Source organism: Astatotilapia calliptera, chromosome 17 (genome assembly GCF_900246225.1).
Source record: "Astatotilapia calliptera chromosome 17, fAstCal1.2, whole genome shotgun sequence".
Taxonomy (NCBI): Eukaryota; Metazoa; Chordata; class Actinopteri; order Cichliformes; family Cichlidae; genus Astatotilapia; species Astatotilapia calliptera.
In genome coordinates, this window is record NC_039318.1 from 21801457 (window position 1) to 21826959 (window position 25503).

At 40.8% G+C, this 25503-nt stretch overlaps 1 protein-coding gene across 1 annotated transcript in view; it reads right to left on the reverse strand.

Moving 5' to 3' along the window:
• creb3l2 (cAMP responsive element binding protein 3-like 2) overlaps nt 1–23320 on the reverse strand; it is a 37490-nt gene extending 14170 nt beyond the window's left edge. Inside the window, exon 1 of the mRNA XM_026146737.1 lies at nt 22691–23320. Within this exon, the coding sequence (XP_026002522.1) occupies nt 22691–22789 (99 nt within the window). The 5' untranslated portion in view covers nt 22790–23320. The remainder of the gene's footprint in view (nt 1–22690) is intronic.
• Nucleotides 23321–25503: the final 2183 nt, after the last annotated feature.

Here is a 25503-nt window from a genome sequence, read left to right on the forward strand (position 1 = left end):
AGGAAGGTGGACGACCAAATGCCAAGCATGCGGCTTCGATTACAGTCTGAGAAAGAGAGAGCTTAACTTCTAGCATTTTCTCCCACATGCACAAACACAGAGGCTTGAGGACGGCCCTTATAGGGCAGCATACAGAGGTCATTTCACTGTGTGTGTGTGTGCGTGTGTGTGTGCGTGTGTGTGCGTGTGTGTGTGCAATGCAAACAGCGACAGCACACCGTGAATCTATTCAAGAGGGAAGACAAATATTTACACATTTATACACCCGTGGGTTCTATTTTAACCTCCAGAACAGCGCATATAAGTGGAAACAACCCATTATATCAACATATATTACTGTGTGTGTGTGTGTGTGTGTGTGTGTGTGTGTGTGTGTGAGAGAGAGGGAGAGAGAGAACGTGAACAACTGTGCGCACTGTAGACAAACATTTACAGCTTTACCCTCATTCCAGCATCTCCTGGCAGCAGCAGCATTACCAAGAGGCATCTTATTACTTTAAACCATTTTAAACAAGTAAACACATAAAACACTGACAGATCTGGGTGTTAATTACAGTAATAATAGTCATTTTAAATATAAATAATAATGATAACGCTACAGTTCAAAGACTATCCTCATTTCTATTTACAGCGATTTATATTTGGCGGTATGACTTTGTTCTGGGACCTCCCTGTCCTTGTATACCACGAGCAAGCAGCGAGAGTCAGAGTGTAAAAGCAGGCATCGCTGACAACATACATGACTTTGATAGAGTCAGAAAAACATGAAAAGAAAGATCTGGGGTTGAAGGTGGGTTGAAAAGTGGCTTGCAGATGCACAGCAACTGTAGTGAGGCTATATCTGCTGAACCAAGATTCCTAAAACATAGAAATTAAACTGTATTTTTGTACTTTTACACAAATTTTAGATTTGTATAGATTTTAGGATTATCATACTAAGAATTTTGACGATACGAGGTTCATTACCTTAAACATAATCACATCTAACATAGTAGCTTAAGCCATGTGACTGCGTTTATTTTAGCATAATGTCAGCATATTGCTTCCTACAAAAAAGTGTGTGTGTTTGTGTGAGACAGGGGGGTGACAAAGCATTAAAATCACATTAAGGACCAAAAAAAACAAAACCTAAAAAAACAGTGGGTGTGTTTTTTTAGCTTTCAGGGAGGAGGAGTAATTACATACGGAGCAAATCCATGTTTACAAGAGAAGGTCTGGTTTATGGGACATCTGATACCACCCCAATATCACAATGACACTGAAACAAACTAAATAAAATAAATAAATAAATAATCAGCTTTTATTGCCTTAAGTTTAGTTTAAAAAATATCAATAAAAAAACATAGAGGCTCAGAAACAAATATATCCTCCTCTTTCTGGAGAACAGGAAATGGGAGAGGTCCAACTCCGCCTGCTTGAAAACAGAACCACACCAAAGGCACACAGTGAGGCTTTATGAGCTCCCTGTCATTTCTGCTGTGGGAGTTTGTGGTCATGGTTGTGTGTGAGACTGGGCTGCAGCATAGGTCACTGGCCGGGTGTAGCTCATCACGCACAACAGAAACCTCTTTGTCCCCTGCATCCCAACAGAGAGGTGTAATTTAGGGCTGGCTGTAACCCGACGCTCTCCAGCTGGGAAACAACCACGAGAGCTGAAGCCAAAATGGGAAAATTGGGAGATTACACTAGAACTAGAGCAAGAATCAGCAGGTTACTGACTCATCTGAGGGAGCAGGGGTGATAATAAAGAGGCTGCCCTCATATTTTTTATAATAATGTTTCTAATGTAACACGCAGAAACAAGCAGAGGACTCAGCTGACGGCGCAGATCGCAATCTTTTAATTGAAGTCGCGATGAAATCTGTCAGTGGAGGCGGAAATGAAGACAGATAATGTCTCGAGCTGTGATGAGACATCAGTGCCGTCCGCAGAAATTCCCTGTCATCCAAAGAGAGAGACAACACAGCCAGCAGCCGCACAATATTTTTCATATATCAGGATCACATCAAAGGAAACGGGGTGAAGACAAAGCACCAAACTGGGACACACGAGCTAGATAAACACTTTGGAGTTTGAGCTGTTTCAAATTGACTGTGACTGTGTTAGATTAATGCCAACAGGCTAAAGACTTTCTTCACTTTACACCAGAAGTGGCACGCAGACAGCACTGTGGAGACAGACCATAACACTGATATCTTTACAGCTGTTTACTTCACATATGGCTAGTGACCAGTCAGCGAACCCTCTGGCAACCACCTGTTGCTAAGGGAAAATGTGTACTCCTCTACCGGTTGGCAACATGTTGGTAGAATTTGCTGATATTGCTTTGCTAGTAGTTTGCTTGGAGGATGGCAACTTGTCTGAAAACAGTCACCAACTGCTTGCAGAATGAAACTGAGAAAAGTTCACCTTCAAAATAAAAGTTGTGCCTTACCGCTGCAACCAGAATCTTTCAAAGGGCGCAACTTTTACTTTGAAGGCAGAGATTCTGCATCTTGAGTTGCACTTTTTCAAGATTTGGCAAATAGCTGGCGAGTGTTTACAGAAATCGGCGTCTTCAGTGCAAACTACAGGAGATTGTAGCTTGTTGGTGACTAAAACAATCACAAGGAAGTTTTTGACCCAGCTCTATCTTTGTCAGCAACCATTTCCCAACCGTGCTTTTCCCTGATGTACTAAATATGTACTAAATAGGCATTCACTCATATGAAATTTGGCTCAGTTATGTGCTTTTGGTTTGAGTTACTACTTTACACCTCAGTAGCAACTGCTAGCATCAGTAGCAACTGCTAGCATGAGAGCTAACATAGCACAAAGAAAGCTAAACAGCAAAGCAGTTTGGCTTTTTAGAAACGAAAGAAAGTTTAAATCAAGCATAAAACGATAATCCCAGCATCTTCATCACAATGAGGAATATATCTTATTAATTTAATACTGAGTACCAGTAATGGCTGATACATGACTCCAAGACCAACTGAAAATGAGCCACAGCAACCCTACATCTAAATGTTAGAAAATAAAATAAAACCAGTGGGATTTAAGAAATATCCAGTCCACTGCACACTAGCCAGTTGCCAGGCAGAACAGCGAGCGGTAAGCCTCGACATCTGTGTTGATCATCGGTTAGCAGCTAATTTAACAGAGGGAGGAGAGGAATGTGCTTCCCTGTCTGTAATTCTTCTGTAAAGTACGATGTGCATCTGTTTTAACCCTTAATGAGCAGATCCTAAAGCTCGAGAAAAGTTTGATGATGTCCCCTCCTCCCCTTAAAGCCCAAACCAGATGCCTACAAACTATAAATCACACTAAAACCACACAGGCCCCACCGTCCCCCTCCTCTAGTGTGTGTCCAGCTGACTGACTGAGTGTGTTTGTGTGTGTACCTTGCCCTGGACTCAGCTGTGTGTACTTTTGCTGATGACAGCCTAATAAAGTAAACGCGTCTGTGTATCAGCACCAACTGAATGACTCAATAGTTTGATGTGGATCCCGATTATCTGTCCCGGTCGCTTTACTGTCACTAATAACCAACACGTGTCCAATTATCAACCGATAACCAGTGCGAAAGGTTGAATGAAGACCTGAACTTTCATCTGCAGGAATCTTCTATCTGACTAACGCATCATTTTGTTATCATGTCCTGCTATGTCGTCATTAAGAGATAGAGAAGCGAAGCTTTCTCCTCTAACTTCACTTTCCCCACTTGCTCTCAAATTCTCTTAAAATCCGGTTCCCCCACCCTCTAGTTTGATTCTCCTAATGTGGGCCCTCTGGTGAAATTCCCAAAACACTTTGAATATTTGGATATTTGGTCCTCAGCCGCTGTGGTAACAGCACTTTAGCAATGAGTGAAACTCCCCCCTGGAATGATAACAATGTGTACAAGCAGTTTTAACACTTAGCTAAAGTGTGCACACGTGCACAGCATTTATCAGCCAAAGAGCAGAGATTGCTCTCCACTAAGTACAACCTTTAAACACTCATCGATGACCTCAGAAGCAGTCTGTCACACATGACACTGATAATGATGTGAATAATATTTGTGCACGCCTGCCATTTTTAATCTAAAAAAATCCAACTGCCCCCTACAAATCTTTTATTTTTTACATCATTTTATTAAAGAAAACTTTTTGGCTTAAAAGGCTTATTATGTTTTAAAGTTTACACTCGTAATCTGCCTTTCATGTACACGTTTGACCAAAGACAAATGTAGAATGTGTTCAAGCCTTTGATGAGTATGAACTATGTGCTTTATTGTGTTTCATTTCTCTTACGATGTCCAGTGAGTAAAGGATGGTAACCACTGGTAACCCTCGTTCATCACCCAAAAAAACTAAGCTTATAAACTTTTCTATAACCCCAGTTCCAAAAAAGGTGGGAAACTTCCTAAAACTTAAATAAAAATAGAAAGAAATCATCTTCTGCCCTAATAAACCCAAATATTATTCACTGTTAAACACAGAAAACATATTAAACTGGGACAAATTTATAATTTCAAGAGACATGTCTCAAAAAAAGCTGAGACTTGGGAACAAAAGGCCAGAAATGCAAAAAGTACTATAAAGAGCAGACATGCACCAATCTGCAAAAACTGTGTCTACAAACTGTGGAACAATTTCAAAATAATGCTCCTCAATTATTTCATTATCTACATTACACAATATCATCAAAAGATTCAGAGGATCTGGAGAGCTGGAGGTTTCTTCCTGTTAACAGGGAGTTTTTTCTTTATGCTTGCTATGGAAACTGAAACGCACATAAGATCACCTGGAAGTATTGCATAAAGTCAAAACAACAGCATTATTATCAAGGTACCTTACATTCTCCTGCTGGAGAGATTACGGTAAATACGGTAGTTGTGGCTAGACTACTGAGTCCTATTAGTTTATCATGAATCTTTCAGAGCCAATCAGCTCAAATTTGTTTGGTTAAGGCCGTTTAATCTGCAGTGAAATAAACTATAAACAACTGAAAATGTGAATCACAGCAGTCACACCTGACAAGCCTGGAAAGATCTAATTTAAAAAAGGGAATGAGACAGGGAATGATTCTCTGCAGTTACATTTTAGTGAGTCACCAAACACAACTAGATGCCTGAAGACTGAGACAAATCCCTGCATGCTATTATCAAACCAAAAACAAACTGCACTGGATCAGGCCAACACAAATGTCTTTCAGAACAGATAAATTAGTTTAATTAGATAAACGTGATGGCTAGCAGGATCATAAATCAGTCTGGAACCACGTTAAACCTGTCTCTGCAGCACTGGGCTTGATCTGTCCGCGCTGTGGCATTGATACTGTCTGTGTTAGCACAACAAGACAAATCACAGACCTTGGAGAGGTTCGGCTATCTGGATCTTATCTGAGGGGGGAGGTGGCAGTAGCAGGTGAGCCCAGCACTGAGCCCACATGTCCAGACAGCCGTAAGAACTCACAGGATGCAGCTTCCATCACTTTTAACAAACTGTTTGACATAAAACAAGCGATAAAGTTCACAGAGATCCAGCTGTTTAAGCTTCATCCGCAGGCACACAAACACACAGCCGTCTCACCACAGCCACGAGGGAATTTGAAGAGATGTGAAGCTCAGCCAGGAACGACCTTGTTTGACAAAAACCTCTTCATTCCAAGAGAAACACGATCCGGTTCTCACACCGATAAGGACATAGAGACACTCCCTGACCCAGATTCCTGACTTCGATCCCAGCTTGATTCGCTAACCACCACCCCTTTTGGTAATCAAAGGTGCAGCGAGTGCACCAGGGGATAAGAGAGGATAATAACAGAGGAAGGCAGAAAACCAGCAGCTGTCAAGGATGCCTGGATGATTAGAAGCACAAATAATGACTATTTTCATTCAAATTCAAACTTTTTCAGCTTTTCTAAACAGTCATGGGTACTTAAAACTGAAAGAAATGTTACAGGATGCCAAAACCTCTAAAATATTAAATTTATTATCATTTAAAACAAAGAACTAGATGTTATCATTTTTAAAACTTTATCAATTTAATCCTCCCTCAAACACAAAACCTTTTGGCTCATTATTTGGGGTTTTTTGGCCTCTAACCTCACAGTTTCCATCCTTACTGCTCTAATCAGCTTATTTCCATTCACAGGAGGCTGTTATCAATTACAAAGCTTTTAAAATCTGACGAACTGCCCAGCACTGAGCAGCACAGCTTTTTTTATAGTTCTTCTGACTGCTGAAAGAAGCACTTTTTGTATGTCTGCACTGCAGGAACTGCCACTTAAAGCTTTTGGGCCTTTTTTACTTCCAGCCTTGGGTTAGGTACACGCTGAGCCTCTGAAGCAGGACTGTCCCAAACATGATGGTAATTTATAGGATAGCACAAGTTTTTAAAAGCCTCTGTACCGGATTTTTTAAGCATGTAAACAAAAGCTTTTAACCATTCTCCCCACAAAAACAACATCTGACGACCTCAACTCTACCCTTAATGACAAGTTTTGACAGCTCAGTATGAATCAATAACGATATGGTTTGTCGACCATTAGAATAGTTTCCGGGTTTTTACGAGGGTAGGAGGGGGCAGAGATCCCCCTGGCTAACTGATCCAAACCCACTCACTCTGTCTTGGAAGCAGGCTGGAAATATGAGCTTCAGGGATTACTCCTCGTAGGCTTTCAAGAGGTAAAGAGTTAACATTGGCCTTGCAGAATGTGAAACAAAGCACTAAGAGGTGGACTGACAGTGAAATCCCTTATTGAGAGTATATGAAACAGATTAAAAAACAACCAGTAGGCAGTGAGGACAGAAAAAAAATATCAGCCAATCACATGAGAGCAACTCAGTGACTTTGAATGTTTTGGAATTGTTGTCAGGCAGGCTGGTCTGGAGGGTCTAGTGGGGTTTTCCCACATGAACATCGCTAGGGATTCCTGAAAATGGTCGAAAAAGTAGAAAATATCCCGTGAGCGGTTCTCTGTGAATAATGCCAAAGGTCAGAGGAGAATGACCAGATTGGTCCTTCCCTTTATGACAGTGCATCGATCTTCCAGTGGCTGCTTCCAGCAAGATAACACAACACGAACCACAGACCATCTCAAACTGGCTTCTTGAACACTAAGTTCTCTGAACTCAAATGGCCTCCACAGTCACCAGATCTCAGAGCACTTTTGGGATGTGGCGGAACGGGAGATTCACATCATGGATGTGCAGCGACTGTGTGATGCTCTCATGTCAACATGGACCAAAATCTCTGAGGATTGTCTCCAGCACATTGTTGAATCCCTGCCACAAATCATTAAAGCAGCTCTGAAGGTAAAAAGGGTCTGACTTGGTACTACCAAGGTGCAGTAAGGGGTAAATGCTCATGCAATTCTTCTGATCAAATAATTGTTTCAACCTAAAAATAACTAACAGCTTCTGAAAAGAGAGGATTTACTCTACTTTTTATTCTATTTTCGTGTGTGATGAGCACTTTTAACATTTTACAGGCTACATAACCAAACAATTGGTTTACGATATAGTTGACTGAGTAATTTCTGGTAAAAAGATTTATTAAATGCAGCTTTTGAGCAATCCTAAAGCAGATTTTATGCTCTACACTTGCTCAGAGGTCACAAAGACTAATCAGATGCTGTGGGTGAATCAGAAGGAAGACTCTGTGCCCTAAATTAGAGAAACTGTTCCAGCACACAAAACATTCTGCATTAGCATCAGCAGTGATATTATCACATATCAGACTTTGTTCTTTTTAAACATAATGGTAGGGCGGAGAGACGGTTAACGGATGTAAACAGCAGGATGTGAGAGAGAATAACAGCAGGCATTAAGTCCAGCAACGCTGTTTACCCTCCACCCACGTATGAACAAACACAAAGACAAAAAACATCTGAACTTTGCAAAAGTTGCAGCGGATCCATTTCAAAATAAAGGTTTCCAGAGGTTAACATCCATTTCCTGTCTAACACAGCGGCCTCAGACCTCATTAATGTTTCAAGCTGAATTATTTTAAAAAAAAAAGCCTTAATGTCAGCAGTTAAATGGAGCCGCGACAGGAAATGTGTTCAAAATGGGAATCTCTGAGGTCCCGGAATGGAAAACATCCCGAGTCAAAGTTCAGAGCTGTGAGTCAGCTGCTCTCTGAAGCATGCAGTGATGGTACTGGAAATGAGTGTGTGCAGCACGGAGGCGGCACAAACAGACCCACAAGAAGACAAATGGAAAAACCGTTTCAGGGTCCCCTGACGAGTAAAACCCAACCCATCCCCTCCCCCCGCCAACCCCTCTGTCTGTCTCTAACAGCTTCCCAAAAAGTTCCAACTTCAACCCCCACAAACACAGACTGACACACACTTTCCACTCTTTCCCTGTCATACTGACCTATCATCTGTGCAACCCCCACTCTTCCCCCACCGACCCTCCAGATGTTACACAATGACCTCACCAGAGAGCAGGCAATGATATCAGCCTGTATTTATTTAGCCTGTTTTTACAGTGGAACCTATGAGAAGAACAAATGTCATAAACAGACCAACAGTGAACCGATTCTGCCTGATAATCTGCATCTTATTCTTCTGTGTCATGAAGCTCTGCTGTTGGCCAAAACCCTGTCTTTGCTGAAGCAAACACTAGGTATTAATCCACAGCTGAAAATAGTCCCCGACAAATGCTTTATATCTTCCACGCAGACTATTTTTTGCTAAAAGCTTCTTATTAATAATAAAAAATATATTGCTTTTCAAGAAAACAGCGACAAACTGCAGTAAAAATACAAGACTTTTTGTTTTTGTCAAAACAGTTAATACTGTAAGGTCTGATGCTTTCGAGGAAAAACCTATCTGGTTGTTCAGTCTGACGGCACTAGCCGTGTCTGGGTCTAAACTCCGCTGCAGGTCCATATATCAAACGATCACTATGGCATTACTGAGAGTTGAAAAACTGTCTAAAGTCTTTCATCTTTAATAAAATGATCAGCGTTCTGCTCTACCAGGTGTAACAATTGAGTTTAACACCCAGGCATCCATGAAAACGGAATTTATGACATTTAAAGGAGTTAGAAGTTAGCAGGAAGTTAGCTCGCTAGCTTCTATCTAAATACAATATAGCATGTCCTGACTGCGGGGTTTTGGAAACAAATTAAAACGTACAGCTCTGCTATCACTTCCAGCATAAATGAAGACAGAAAACTAAACAGCAGTGACGTTTGTAGGTTTACTGAAGTTTGGCTAGCTGGTATATAATGATGTGCTACGTGACCGCTAGCGACACAGCTATGTTAGCATAATATAAACAAGCTAACTTTTTTTTCCACTCGATAAAAGTTAACATGAGTGTTCTCGGTGGTCAGGAACAAATGTAATCGCATGGCAGGATGCTGTAAAAGGACCAAACTTCAGCCAGGAGAACAACTGAGATAATCCATCCACAATACGAGGTTAGTCATTCATATACTGCTGCATGGGCTGGGCTGTAGTTACATCCTAAGGTTTTAAAAACTGAGCTTAAATAAATGATTAGCGGTAATAAAAGCCGAGGGAGGTCAACAGTGATCACTGACTGTTTTAGGAGCTTTTTGAGATCAAATAGAAGAAAATACATAACATTACACATGTTAACAACACAAAAGCCATATTAAACACAGGCTACTTTAGACCCGGAAGTAGGATTCGTCGCGTCATCACTGAACAACCGGATTAGCAGCAAGCTGTACTTTAAATTTTTAAACCATAATACAGCGTACTAACAACTTTGGACTCATGAGATAGTCAGAGTTTAAACGTTAAAGTACTGGACCAAAAATTGTGACTTTCACTGTTGTGGCTACGCCTCAGAGCGGTGTTTAGGTTTAGCTAGCAAAAGTACATTATAACGAAGTCTTAGTGATCAATCGCATGCTGTCATTGTTCGCTTCCACGTTAGTTATAAAAAAATTTGCAAAAATTAAAAACTCAGCGAAACAACAAGTGGCTCAGTGTCCCAACATTTGGAAGAAGGGACTGCTCTCACAGCTTGTCCCCCTGACCAGGACGACAGGTCAGGGGGGGAGATATCATCACCCCCACCCGACAATGGGTACCAAGCCCCAAGAGAAAAAAAAAAAAAAAAAAAATACATATATATATATATATATATATATATATATATATATATATATATATATATATATATATATGTATTTTTTTTTTTTTTTTTTTTTTTTTAAATTTTATTTAATTTAATTTTATTTTTTTTTCCACAGGTCAAAATATTGGTACGATAATAAAATCATTGTGTGGTCTGTCTCTAGTCAGACGCAGCAGGGAGGCAGCGTTTCTGTTAAACACAAGCACAGCTGGCCCTCATCTTGTGTGCATTTCCTTCTTAAAAACTGGGTCAGCACGCTCCTAACTTTTTCCATCTCTGCACTGCTAACACTGACCATTACACTCACACCTCTCCATCTGAACTCCTTCACCCTTACTCACACATACTTTGAGTTCTTCCAGCTCTCTCGAGCCTCTGATTTTCTCCCAACAACACAAACTTCTTCAACACTGTGTTGATGTGCGAAGATTTAGGGATTCATTTGAAGATAATCTCTCCTAAAGCTCAGTTTATCCGGTTTGTTGCTGGATTCGGGGTAAAATCTGGGCCGGCGCTGGTCTTGCTGTGCACCCTATAGTGCGCCGTCCTGGGGGCGTTGCTGATCTTGATTCCCCTGTTAGCAAAATTTTCCTGGGGTGGATGCTTTCCAAGCAGACGCATGCTTCAATGAAAAGTCATGCAGGCCACTTGCACACATGTGGTGAACTCTGCATGGATGACTGGGCCTGTTAGCGTCTCATGTGATTGAAAGGTTCAGGTTATAAAAAAGGTGTGCTCTGTCAGAAGAGCAGAACATCTGGTTTAAAGAGGATGCTAAAATCTAATATTTGGGTAATGAAAACACAACAAGGATGAAATTTTCTCAATGTCATGCATAAACGGAGTCTGTGGATCCCGACAGATATACGGATCTTCAGTAGTTTGTGATACTTTCTCCTCAGTCTCTCCACACTTGCACTGAGTAATGTGCTAAAACTAAAAATGGACTAAATGTTTAGCTTATGTTCCACTTTCAAAACGAGCACAAACCGGGCTGCTTGGTGCAGTTTGCACACACCCTAAAGTGAAGCCACATCTGGCGACTTCACACTCACATGCAGTAACTTTCTGTGTCGCTAACATCTGCTGAAGCTCACCAAGAATGACTGAAGTAAAACCAAAAAAATTGTGTGTTTAAGGCCTAAAGACAACACGGGGATGGAGACCGGTCAGTGACCCTCCAGAGGTCGCTAGGGCAAAATGTGTGTGGCAAGTGGTTGGATTGTGTTGCTAGAGTGAAACTGGTTACAAAGAGTTACAGGATGCTGCTTAAAAACTTCTTGTGATTGCTTTGGTTACTAGCAAGATGCTGCGGTCACAAGCAGTTCGCATGAAAAATGCCAACTTGTCTGCAAACACTCACCAACCCTTTGTCGAGCTGTAGTGAAAGCAAAAAGAGTGCAACACAAATCAGAAACAGAGAACTTTGGGCCTTCAAAGTAAAGGTTTTACCTTCTGAAACACGCTGGTAAAGTACCACAACTTTTACTTTGAAGGTGAAAGCTCTCCCTTTCCAGTTTGTGACAACTGTTTTCAAATTTCAGTGCAGCTCGACGAGCAGTTAGCAAGTGTTTATGTGGGTGACTTTAATGTAAACTACAGCATCGTGCTAGTATCCAAAGTGATCACAATGAGGATTTTGGTGCTGCACCCTCAACAGCTTCAGCTCCCCAGTAACTGGTCATTGAATACTCCATTTTTCCCAAGTGACCAGGAGGTCGTAGGGGAGCAGTCCTCATCAGTAGTTTACATTATGGCTGGGAGTCAATGAGTGGGAATGCCAAAAAATGTGGGAAATATGGGATAAAACATCAGATCCAGCAATGTAGAATATATTCAATTTGAAAGAATTAGGGATTCGAAATGATTACAACAGAAAATACAAACTTAATTCAGAGGTGGAAAAAGCTAAAATGCATTTGAATTAGTCTCAGATAGGTTTTAATATCTTTCTGCTTTTGCAGACTCATGTTGTATAACCGACAACTGTTTGTTTGGTAATACTTTATAATGTCTAAAAGAAAACCTCAAAGACTGACAGATTTGGCATGTTGCAGAGTGCTTTTCTGTGGAAATTCTGCAGAAGTTTGTGTTGAACAAAGCGTTCAACAACTTCTGCAGAAAAAGAATCTGCATCTTGAGACAGATTACAGCGATACTGCTAAACATAATAGTCCATTTAGAGGGGATTCATGGAAAATTATGAGGAAATGCATTAATATGTGAAAGAATGAAAGGTTAGGAAACAAATCAGACTGATCAAGTCACTTTACATACAGAAAGACGAGTCAGGAACAGCTGCAGAGACGTTTCTGGCATTTCCAACAGGAGCTGACTCGTCTAGCAGGAGTGACGGGGGGTGAGGAAGGTGGTGGATAATGGGTAGAAAGAGGAGTGAAATGCTAACTCGACAGCAGATGGACAGATTAGCATCTTAAACAGGTCTGGATTGGACTTTTGTTGAGTCACAAGGCAGGTTACCAGCTACTAAAAAAACAAAAACATCAAAGCTGAGCGTTTCTTGGTGCTCACACTGTTTAATACCCAGTTTACAGGCTTTACACGCTTTGATGTTTAATACATGAAATAGTGGAGCTCATGCAAAAATCCCAAAGTCTCACTACAAGCTGCTAAAGCCACTGAAGTTCTGTTTATTCAGCGAATTTAAAGTTTCTAACATGGACAAAATCCTGTAGAGCAGCTCTGAAAACTCGCCTGAAACTCTTCCGTTTAAAGAATTAAAAAAACCAAACATGCTTCTAAAGAGTAAAGAACCAGAGGTCAGTTATCTGTATTTCACCAACAGCGGCTTCGACGTAAAACCGCCTCAAGGCTCATTTAAGGGCTGGGTGTATAAAGTACTCAGAGGGACATTGAACCCACACCCTGCTAACCACACACTGCCATTTAAAACCTTTTATGGTGCCTAAAGCTGAGGGGAGAGGGGGCAGAGAGATAGAGGATGGAGTGAGAAAAAAGAGAGAGAAAGGTAGAAGGAGACAGAAATACAGACAGAGGGATAAATTTAGCTTTGCCTCAAAGAACGAAGGCTCCTGTGGATTTTCCATAATGATCCCTCCCCACGCTGATTACTACCTTCGCTTTGCTCTCAAATGGCTGCACGCCTGCAGCAAGCTCAAGTCTGAGTCCACTTTCAAAGTCAAAAGAAAAGTTGCATCAGATTTGACAAAGGAAAAAAAAAAGTGTTGCTCATCCTCTGTGTGTGTGTGTGTGCACCATCTGCAGACCACTGTCACTTTTAAAGGCCAAAACAATGACATGATTAACGAGATGCAGGAAAGTGAAAAGTCAGAGAGTTTATTCTCAGTGTAGAAGCATTCAAACCTAAAAGTTCAGTCGGATTCTTTAAAAACTTTTCAGTGAGTGCAGTCCAGCTTCGGCATGAAATAAATGTGCATTTAAATGTTTTAAAGCAGGAAACTTTGAATCACTCTGCAGCCATGCTTGTCTGTCAGTTCGGGGTGACAAACATACGGTCTAGGGACAAGAATCGGCCCACCAGGGTTCAATCCTACTCCCTGGATGGATTTGGAAAATGCAAAGAAGGAACAAATAAACTTTGGATTTTTTAACCATCCTGCTCACAAAGGCCTTTAGACTAGTCTGCAACTTCCTGGCAACCACCAATCGTGGGGAGAGTTGTGTATTCGACCGGCTGCTGGAGGTGTCGGGTAGCGACTAGGTGAGAATTCTTGCAGGCTGCCGTGGTCACTAGGGGTGCAACGATACTCGTATCGATATTGAACCGTTCGATACAGTGCTTTCGGTTCGGTACGCATATGTATCGAACAATACAAATTTTTAAATTTATTTTATCAACTTTTCTTCTGACGATGCTGTCTGTGTTGAGCGCTCAGTGAATCTGCGTTCGACTACTCCGCCTAGGCTGCACTGTCGAGCGCAGATCCACTGAGCGCAGCACAAGCTAGCAAGACAGAAGCTAAGCTCATTGCAACATGACAAATTGAACCTCCCCCACCCTCATTCAGATCTGGCCTTTGGAACTATTTTGGTCTTCATGTGTGTCAAGTATGACCCTGAAGGTAAGCGCGTCATGGACTAAAGTAAAACAGTATGTCGGATGTGCCACGCAATGCTCAATTACATCGGTGGGAACTACTGCGTTAGCGCAGTTAGCTCGTTTACGTGTTGACGCCGTCCAGCCTCACGCACAGGGCGATTCGCGGTAGCTCGTTAACGGAGATTTGCCGTGTTGTGGCGTTAACGTCATTTCAGATTAATGCTGACAGCACTAGTGGGAACACAACGAATATGACTGCACATTTACATCATCCTAGTGCAAAGACAAGTGGAAGCAGACAAAAACAACAAGCACGCATGCTACAAACTTTACCCGAGTCATTTAGACAGCCGTTAGCACATGATTCTCCTTATGGGGACCTGATATGTTTAATATGCTGCTGAGAATATAGCCCAGAAGAAGCGTATAGTATAGCTTTTATTTTGGAAAGAGCCATTTCTCTGTAATAAACTCTCTTTTCCAAAGATGAGTGATTTCTCGATCAGATAGATTTATTTTTTTTATTACTTTGTTGTTTCAGCAACATTACATTTAAAAACTGTACTTTTGAGTTAAAATATATATTTATAATTTTAATAAATGACAAATTAAAAAAGCATGAACATTTTTTTGTATCGAAAAAATATCGAACCGTGAATTTTGTGTATCGTTGCACTCCTAGTGGTCACCTTTAGCTGGTACGGAAGATGCCGACTTGTCTGCAAACACTTGCTGACTACTACTACTGAATGCAAAAAAAGTGCAACGCAGACCAGAAATGTTGAATGTCCTCCACACAACAGAAAATAAGTGTTTATTTTCTCTTTGTATCCCAATAAATACACGAACTCATGATTATGAGAGACTCTCCTGTTTTTACAGCAGGTCCACAGTAACAAGGCCAGTTTACTTAGTAAGTTAAGACTGAGTTTAGATTTGGATTTAAACCTGAAGAGCTGCACTGACTGGCTTAACTGACTTACCACAAAAGCATTTCTTTATAATTGCATTGCTGAAATTGCGCATACTTTATTACAGAGATCTCAGGCTGCTTTTCATCAGTTGTATAAATATGATAGGTTTGTAGGCTGAGTCATGAACTAACGTGGGTTTGACACTCCTGGTCTGTATACTTTTGGTGCGATTGGTCCGCTTGACTTGTGGTGCTCAAACAACCAATAAAAAAGGTCCTTTTCATGAATTTTGACCTGGTTGCTTAGAAAATACTTCCTTAATGAAACTGCTTACATCCAGGTCTGTGGCTTCTCTTTTTCTCTCCCTCTACTGTCCCCCAAAGCAGGTCTTTATAGTATCCCTCTTCAGCAGGTCAGCTGAAGAGGGATACCATAAATATTTGCATCCTATCAGACAGTCCTGAGCCTTAGATGTATTTCAGTAGCAGGAGAACAGATCCAAAAAGAAACTGAGGCTATGTGGCGTTAACAGGGTCATGACCATTGAGAAGGCAACCATCTCCAAAACTGGGACACTTACAGTAAAACTACACAGCTGGATAAGCAGCAGCGTGGGCCAGAAAAATCTAAAGAGTTGATTTTTCAGATGAACTCACTAAAGTAAAATGTTCTTTATTCAGACAGTTTCTTCTAATCACTGAGTGAAATCTGACTTATCATGTTATTGTGGAGATTCAGGAAGTGCGACAGACTCAAAACAAAGTCGAGGGAAGCAATAAAACCCACATTCAGCCTTCCAAATACACATTTACAGAAATCCAATTCAAACACATCCATTTCATCCCCGTTTACCTGCTAGTATTAGTCCTACTTGTCTCAACCTGTGTCTCAGTGGTACTCGAAGTCATTGGCCAGTTCAGGTATTCAGAGTCAAAGTCAGACTCAGACTAAGAGTAAACACAGAATTTGGCCCCTTCAATCTGCTATTTTATTTAATTGTCGGGATTTACCTGACTCTAAGGAAGCGTGTGGGTTTACCAAATTACCAGCATAGCAGACAAGTTTAGGCAGTAACCAGAATTCAGGACCAGACGGTAAAAACTGAACCTGAAATGATGAATTGTTTTAATCATTTTAAGTAGCAGTGAAAATGTTGCTCCAGTTTCAGCTTCTCTGATGTGACGATGTGCTGTTTTCCTTTTCCTTAAATGACAGTAAACTGAATATGTTCAGGTTTTTAAAACTAGGGTCATCTCTGGTTCCTTTAATAAGAAATTAATTGATTATTAAAAACCTGTGCAGATGAACTATTAACAAAAGGATATTACAAACTTTCTGCGCTGTCAAGCATCTACAGTTTAAATTTATTGCACTCGTTTGCATATTTATCTAAACTTACGACTTCCATTCATAACCCGGAACCGGATTGTCAAACACGCTTCAGTTTGTAAATAAATCAGACTGCGTCACAGGATCTTTGCGTCATCATTTTGTTCCTGTGCGAAAGTCACAGTCGCCTCTGCGAACAACCTGAAGATCCGGCACCACGCCTGCGCTAATAACAGCTTCTTTGAGCTTTGTTCTCACACTCAGGTATGCTCCTTCAGCACAGACTTGAGTTACAGGTGAACAAATCTAAAGAGGCGTGCCTGGTTGTGACATGCAACGTGAACAATTCGAGCTTAAATCTGAATCCTTGTATTGTAAAATTATGCTTCAGTGATTCTAAGAATAAAATACTGCTGTGAATGTGTGTGTGTGTGTGCGCACTTTTGTTTGTGCATTTGTGTGTGTCCCTATGCCCTGAATGAGCATCTCTCTCCGCGCTCTGACACTCATGTTACAGCACACACTCGGACCATTCAGAGAGAGACGGAGCGAGGCCACCGGCGAGCAGGATGCCCTGCCCCGACGGAGAACAGGCTCTGCAGTGTGAGCACACGGGTCAAGCTGTTCCCCCTCTGCTGGAATAAAACACCTCTGTCCCAAAAGTGTGCCGAGCCGCCACCAGCCCATCACATGTGTTCATAAAAGTGCTGGGTTACAGCTGGAGTTACGCTCATGGATAGCGCCCAGAGATTATCTGTAGGTATGTTGAGTGTTATGTAAGGAAAGCTGTAGCGCGTATGTGGAGCAAACGCACACTTTCCCCCTGCATGTCAGTCTCTTGTGCTCACTGCAAGGGCAGCGAGTTCAGCATGTGCTCGGCTTCCTGCCAGACTCTGAAATGGAATTTAAATCAGAGGTTTCTTCCTGACTCCTTTTCCTGAAGCCTCTGACAAAAATATGATCTTACCGTCACTTTCTGTCTCTTCTCCACTTGCTGCAGGTCTTAGCTACAGGTGTATGTGTGAAGAGTGATTTGTTTTCCCTTCTTTGTTTAAGAGGGTCTAACGTGTTTTTCCTTATTTCCTGTCATATTTGTACTGTTGATTTGGCTTCAAACCACTCTAAACGCCTTCTTTTGTCCACTCTTGACTCTAGCATGATATCAGTGAGAGTGCATATCCCTAATATGACCTCGGCAGTCGATCAGAAGAAAACTGGCTTAAATGGATGTGTGACAGTGGCGGCACTAAGATAAATGCTTATTCGTGAACATGAATCAAGCAAAAATACTCACGTACACAAAATACAAAACTGAAAATAAAAGAACAGACCCCATCACTCCTGCACACAAGCAGCACTCACAGGCAAACACACACAAAGTGAGTCTTTGGATCCATTTTTCTGTTTCTGTTTGCTGTCTTGGGTTTTTTTTGCGTTTGTTTGCAGTGGTTTTCTATCTCTTGGTGGTTGTTCCATCTGACTACTGTGGTCAGTGTGCATTTCTTTCTGCTTTCCTCCCATGAGTTTCTGACTCTGTGAACATGCTGATGCTCTACAAATACTTTGCATTATTTTGTAGCTGCTTTCACATCAAACTCTGGACAATGTCCCTAAACTCACAAGACTGTTACCTGCTCTTTTTACACATCAGCTTAATCAGATGTTTCAGGATCTTTGTATTAGAGAGCTGGCAGGTCAAAGGGCATTTAACGTCTGACCCGATTGATTCTGACATGCGTCTAGACAACTTCAAGGCAGGACCGCGTGCGTGCGTGAAAATGGCCACCGTGGTTGTTTTGGGAGTGACCTTTGAATAAAAACGAAAACCATCACGTGGGACGCACACTCTAGTCCAGGCCACCCTGACCCTTGGGCCTGGGCCCAGCAGTCCCAGTGTGTGATTCATTCACGTCTCCATATACAAAAACATCTGGTATTTCACAAGAAAAAGGAGCAGAGATAAGATAAAAGTGAGACAGAAAACAAGTCTAACACAAGTAATGATCCCACAACACTCAAGAGTCATTAAATGACCATTAAGGAGGTTAGAGCAGGACAGATTAGCGTCACTAACGTCTCTTTCAGGTGTAAATCTACTGAATATTCTGTGAAATACTCTGTGAAATGACTCCAAACTATATGTTTTAGCTAGATCTAACTCAAGCACGCAAACACTTCCAACTTCTTTTATCATAAGGTTTTGTTATTCATGTGTTGCTTTGAGTCTCTTTCAACAACAAATAAATACGTAAATGAAAACCCACAATTTCCCTTAATACCACGGAGACAGACAAAGACACAAGTTCAGACAGAATTTAGCAACTAACCAGAAACATTTGGTAGTGACCAAGAATTGAGCTAAAAAAGGACAATTATTGGACTATTTGAAAGGTGAAGCAAAACTAGATCTCTTTTCCACACCTGGCAGTAAAAGGCGTCAAGTGGATTGTCATGACGAAAAAATGGTACCACAGGTACAAAAGTCACCCGTCTCTTCAAAAACTCAATTTTTAAAGAGTAAAAATATGAATACACAAGATTTTAAAATGTTTCAATAACTAAATAATTTACACTGGTTTTTTCAGAAAACTGCACAAGACTTGAACAACTTCTTGAAACAGACAGACAGACAAGCCTAAAATATGTATTGTTACTCTACTACAGTGTCACTAAAGGAATTTCACGGGTGAGTGGAAATAAAAGGCTAAAAAGAAACAGGAAAAACAAAAGTAGCGCCTCCACCTTTAAACCAAGCAGGTGTTATCGTTCAAAAACCTGAGAAACCTGAACACGATAAAAGCTTTCAAACAGCGACGGGATGACATGGGAGGAAACGACACGTGCTACCGACGGAGAAGCTTTACACCGTCGAGAGGAATTCTAGCGAATGGCAAAAAACCTCCCTCCCCAGGGGTGGAGGAGGGAGAAAGTGCGAGAGAGACCCGACCCACGACCTGAACGGAGGAACAAAGACTCCAGTCTGCTTCTCAAGCTGCCGGAGATTCAAACACTGCAGGCTTGTTGGTTTCTGCAATCATGCATCCCCCACTGCCACACACACACATGCTATTCATGCCTTACTAAATATAGTGTCCAGTGACCTAACAGGAGCACCTTGCCTCTTAACACAACCTGGGCTGTGTGTGTATGTTGGTGAAGTTTCACCGCAAAGAAACTAAAGTGAAAAGTGTGTTTAGTGTTAAAGATTAACCGATTTGTAAGGCTGATTCTGCTAAAAGTCACAAAATATAAAAAATTTGTTCTTTTAATTTTTATTCTAGATTTTAGAAACAGGTTTAAGGAGATTTGGAGGGAGCACATTTCGCTGATTTGTCGTCTGAATGAACATCAAAAAAGTTTCAGACTTTTGCTCAGCTGTCTTCAGTCTGAGAAGTTCAACCAACTTTAGCCACAAAGTGGGAGATTACAAAGTTTCCGCCAATCAGCAGGCGATGGTGCAAAAAAAGGGGGCTGCACGAGTATATCACCATGCAGTGGCTGGTTTATGTACTTGTTGTTGTAGCAAAACAAAGTAGAATTAGCCACACCTTATAATCTGTGAATTCAGGTGTGTTCAGTCCCATCGGAACAGGTACGACATCAAAATTATGCAACACGTCAGTTTGGGAGGTTCCTCGATATTCCACGATCAACTCCAGGTGTTTTTATTACAAAGGTTTCAGGAATACCAGCAACTCCAGCACGAAGCGTCAGACCACGTAAAGTCACAGAGTGCGGTCGTCACCAACGCTCTGCTGACTCAGTAACTGCAGGGCTCCAAACCTCCTCTGACGTTAACATCAGCACAGAAGCTGAAGGCTGGGAGCTTCACGGCCCCCATGGCTGAGCAGCTCCTGGAGGTGTAATGTGGAGGTGTCCCAGTACTTCTATATATAGTATATATAGTTTAGGTAAGCGCAATGTGACCTATGGCCAGCAGGGGGCAATGCCGTAGGTTGGAAAAAGAAAAAGATTTCTTTAACAGCTAGCTAGGTGATGTCATGTTAGCAAAATACTTATTTTACACCACCTGTCGAAGGCACTCTGAAATGAGCTGTGTAGAAGAAGTATGAACCTTATTAACAAACTTTTAAAGCACTTTATAATCAGATCTAACTGATTATGTACATGAAGTTTGAATAAATTTCCATGCGGCTGCAGAAATAACTGCCCAGACATGTTGCCAAGATGGCTGTCAAGTGGCAGGTCTTGCCTCTGGAACAAATTGCCTGCATTTTCCAGTGATCTGCAGTATATAAATCAGTAGATATAACGTATGCAAAATAGAAATACATCAGAAATGCTTACATGCAAATGGAATGGAACCAATATTTCCATTAAGTTGGTAATGATATGCATCTTTCTCTAAAGATTTAGCTCATACTCAAAGCCGCTAACGGCGGGAAAAAGCTGCAAGCGCATCGTGAAGTCGTGGTGGTGAATGATTCAGCAAAACAATGGCTGTTTTTACACATCCAGTGGTGGGTTGTTACCAACGCTGACTTTCACTCAACTTTTGCTCCATTTTTGGCCTCCCCCTGACCAACTGCTTCTTTTGGTAAATGTTTTTGATCGGAAGGCTCACAGAAATGCAAACGGCTGCATAATTTACTGCATTTTTCTGTATTTTCATTTTTCAAAGATCACAGCTACAGCTCTCGGGTCTGCAGGTACATGAGAGGAACTGTAGCCTCGGGTCGTGTTTAAAGGCCCTTCATTCACAGCATGAATACTCTCTGAAGCTTTAACACAAGTCTTTACCTGTCTGCGGGAGGCTGTCTGTGTTTGTGTGAGCCTGCTTTACTCACTCAAATCTCATCACACAGCCACAACATAGAGCAGGAACACCACTTCTTTCACTTTTGGGGGGGAGGGGGCGGGCAAGGCAGCATGATGCAAATGATTAAATTACAGATTTGTAATGTGGCTTAAAGCTGGGGGGGAAAGGGCTCAGAGAAGTTAATATTAAGTCAATGCAATGTCCTTAGAAAGGATGGAAACAAAAGTCAGGCTCATTAGGCGCCTGTGGTGTCTGATTCCCGTAAGTGAGCTGGATTTCTCCCTGCAAATGCCGACGCTCCCCCTTCCTTCTCCACACACACAAATATGCAGATTTGACACACAAACACCTCTCAGTCTCGCTTTCTCCATCTCACTTGCTCGCCTCTTGGCCCACAGTGTTCCCCGAGAAGTCACACAGCTGGGAGACACCCTTCAAGTTACATAACTGCAGGCCTCATCTTACTGAGGCCAGACGCAGCACTCATGTTTCTCTCTTTTTTCTACTTTAGTCTGCTGCTCTTTTCTCTGCACTGCAACGCCATTGTTTGTGACTAACACCTTCTGTGGGCACATAAAAGCAGAAGCTTGTGTTTAAGCAAATAACGTGGTAGAACTGAAGCCGATATAATGTTGACTGCGCGTGAATAAATTCTTTAAATATCCCCACTTTGCATGGATGTCTTTTATAAATAAGATACCTGACCAATATAATAACAGCAGCTATAACGAGTTCATGGTCCGACTCCAGGTTTTATCATCTACGGGACATGAAGCAGCAGCTCACTTTAACACACTTTATAAATATTTAAAGGATACTGTTAGGTAGAGAGCCAGCTCCAAAGAATCCAGCATTAGTAAAGCACTAAAACTAAAGTTATTACTCATTTAAATCTACTTGTTGCAGGGATGGTGGCTCGATGCTCGGAGTCTCCAGATGCTGAAGGATTCTTGAGAATAGCACTGGTAGCTCCAAAGCCACTGGTGTACGAGTGTGGTTGTCTGAATGAGAAAAGTACTAAAAATATCTGCGTGTGCATCTATACTAAAGAAAGAAATACTACATAAATGAGGACCTGGAAATATATATATATTTTTAAAAGCAATTGCTTTGATTTGATAAATAATGATTTTCAGGAAAGCAGCTTATAAATAAAACCGCCAGATACCTGTAATGAGGTCCACATTATTCATCTCTGAAGTATGAAAGAGTAGAAGTACACAGCAGTGTAAATATACTTGTGTAGAGTGCTTTAAATGTGTGTCTTAGTGAGTCATCTGAGTAAAACCTTGCAGACTGATTTGTTTGAAAAATGTAAAAATGAGTCAGAGGAGCATCCTGGACCCCAAGGCTCAACATCTGAATGGAGAGCAGGGTAACACACACACACACACACACACACACATCCTCCCCCCTCCTCTCTACTAATACCTCATCTAAGTGAGATAAGGGTGATCATCCCCCGCTGAGCAGCTGCAGAGCCTATAACCAGACCCCTGATCGATCATTTACACCCCAGCTAATCGATCACTTACTGTGGTGCTGAGCACACAATCGATTTCTCCGGCCTCGGACAGCTCGCTGAGGTTCCTGTCCCAGTGAAGAAACGGCTCACTGCTGTCCAGGATCTCCATGATTTCCTCCACACAGACTCTCTGTGGCCTTGTTGTTTTTTCCCCTCCTCCTCCAGCAGCAGAAACACAGCGGGGCTCTGTTGCAGTGCAGACAGTCAGGCTGGAAACCTCAAACTCCACCGGAAAGTTCTCCACAACTTTTTGGAGTGAAGGCAAAGAAATAAAAACACAGTCGAAACACGTCCAGTCGGTTCAGATACAGAGAGATAAATGTGGGAGAGGGCTGAAGCAGACGCATTCAAGCTGAGAGCTGTTGTTGTTGTTGTTGTTTATCATCTCTCCTCTCTGGATCAGGGTCCACAGAGTGTTTCCACCAGGCTCCCCTTCCTTTTCTTACCTCCTCCTCTCAGACACAGGAATGTGTGGGAGGAGTCACAGACAGCGAGACGGAGGAAAAAAAACAAAACACAAAACACAAAGCAAACTCAAGTCTTAATCTCAGCCTTTAGTACGACTGATAAAGAGCATCAAACATCACAACATATTAAAAACAGAACATGTAAAAGCTCCGTCATTAACTTTTGCCACTAGTTTGAAAATAGTCAGGTTAACTAAGCGGAGCTTCCGGTCTCTAATTTCAAAATAAAAACCCTAATAGTGATTGCAGAGCTTTTTTTCTGGTTGTTGGCAAAGACAAAATGTCAGTAATTTAACAACAACGACAGCAACAATATTGTTTTAATAATAATGATAATAATGATAATACATGCAAAGATATTAATTGCATACAAAAATATTTGCTTTTGTTAGTTGTGATGTAAAAAAAAAAATACTACTACTAGTACCATGTTGTAACAATAATAATAATAAATTAATAATAATAATAGTCAAGTTTAGACATTTGTATAATTATTATCTAAAGCTTATTTAGAGTTTCTTTAAAAAAAACAACAAACAAACCTATTATTATAGCATCAAAGCCTTTACATTGTATAATCAACTTATCCAGCCGCCACCACAACAACAAAAAAGGTTAAGTCTTCAGCTTAGATTTAAAGATTGCATGATTATCTTAGCAATTTTCTTACACTTAAATATAAAACTAACAACGTCAAATGGCTTTCGGGGTTTTGGAAAAACTTTAGTTAAATTCTGTTTCCCAAAAGTTGTTTCTGTTCATCAGGCCGCGGTGTTTTCAGTGGGAGAAACGTTCTCTCCTGAGAACGTTTTGGGGATTTACTTACCTGGATAATTGAGCATGCATCAAGAAATTCTTTGCACACATACATTTCATTGGAACATTTTCAAAGATTATATTTATGTATCTGAAACTACTGCTGCACAATTGTTGCTGTTACAATTGTGAAGGGTGTCTCCTCTAATCCAGTATATTTTTTTAAACATTGTACAAACTATTAACTCTGAATGTTTTTTATGTAGTGTGGTCATTCCAGCATGCAAATATTACACAATGTTTAGATGATTGTAAATTTAAACTTAAATTAATTTATCCCTAGGCTATCTCTTAAAAATGTAACAAAAATAAAATAAAAAATGTTTTAATTACAATATTAGAAATAATTAGAGTAGTGTGATTGTTTTGAAGATTGGTGCTGCTTGAGATCTAATGGTTAAGTATGACGCATATTTTTTTCTAACTTCTTGCATGAAAATGAATATTATAGTGTTTTTCTTATTAAAAGAAAAAATATCAATTGTATATTTCTAGTCCGTGAGTTATGAAGGAAAATGAAACTAAGCAAAGTTACAAACTAAAGTCAATCCTGTCTTTCAAAAAACCTTTTATTTTTTTAAATAACCCGAAGCTACTTCCGGTATCACTGTGGTTGATTGGACTTGAATCCACAGGGTTCTCCCGTAACTCAACCGCCCGCCCACATTCGTCCGCCTGACCAATCACATCTCTTCTGTATTTAAAGCTCCTCAGAGCCTTTCAATGACAACCTGCGCAGCCAATCAGGAACTTCAAAAACTCGTGCGACCAATTACTTTAGGCCAAGAATACCTTCTCGTTTTAATCCCACCCCGGCTGCTACTGAAACAGCCAATCACATTATTCTGGTTAAAACAAAAACACGGGTTTAAAGAGTTCATTTTAAAACAATATTTGAAAAAATATATATACCTTAACTATAAAAATTACATTTTCAGCTTATTTCAAACGTTTTCTCTCATTTTGTTTTGTATATTTACCCAATATAAAGTAAATTTTAAGTGCATTTAATAAATATTTTAAACAAATGTTGTTTATTGTATCTTTAGGAACATATATGTATTAAAACAAACAAACAAACGTCTAGTATGTCCTTTCTGAACAGTTCAGTCACCGTGCAGGAAGGAAATGAAGATAAACAGATAAGTGCAACTGACAAAAGAGTGACAGAGCAGAAAACAAGAGTAAATGTAACTGATAATATTTGTCAAATTCCCCACATAGTAATGTGGTTATAGCTATAGATGACTCATGCAGTTAATAATGAAAACAGCAGAAATTAAAACCAGTCTTAAGGAGTCGAAATTTGCGAGACGTGAACCTTGACCTCCAGTGAAACTGCTTTTCACTGGAGCAGAGCTGGAAGAAAAATGCTGAAAATACTTTAATTTTTTCTTTAAAGGAAGAAAAAAAAAGGTAACATGGGGTCAAATGGGACAAAACTGCTACCACATCAGAGATGTATCTTATTTTGCAGAAGCGTCCACTCCTGAGGCTGATCATGTAGCAAGACAAAAATGTGCAAACTGCACGCAGATTG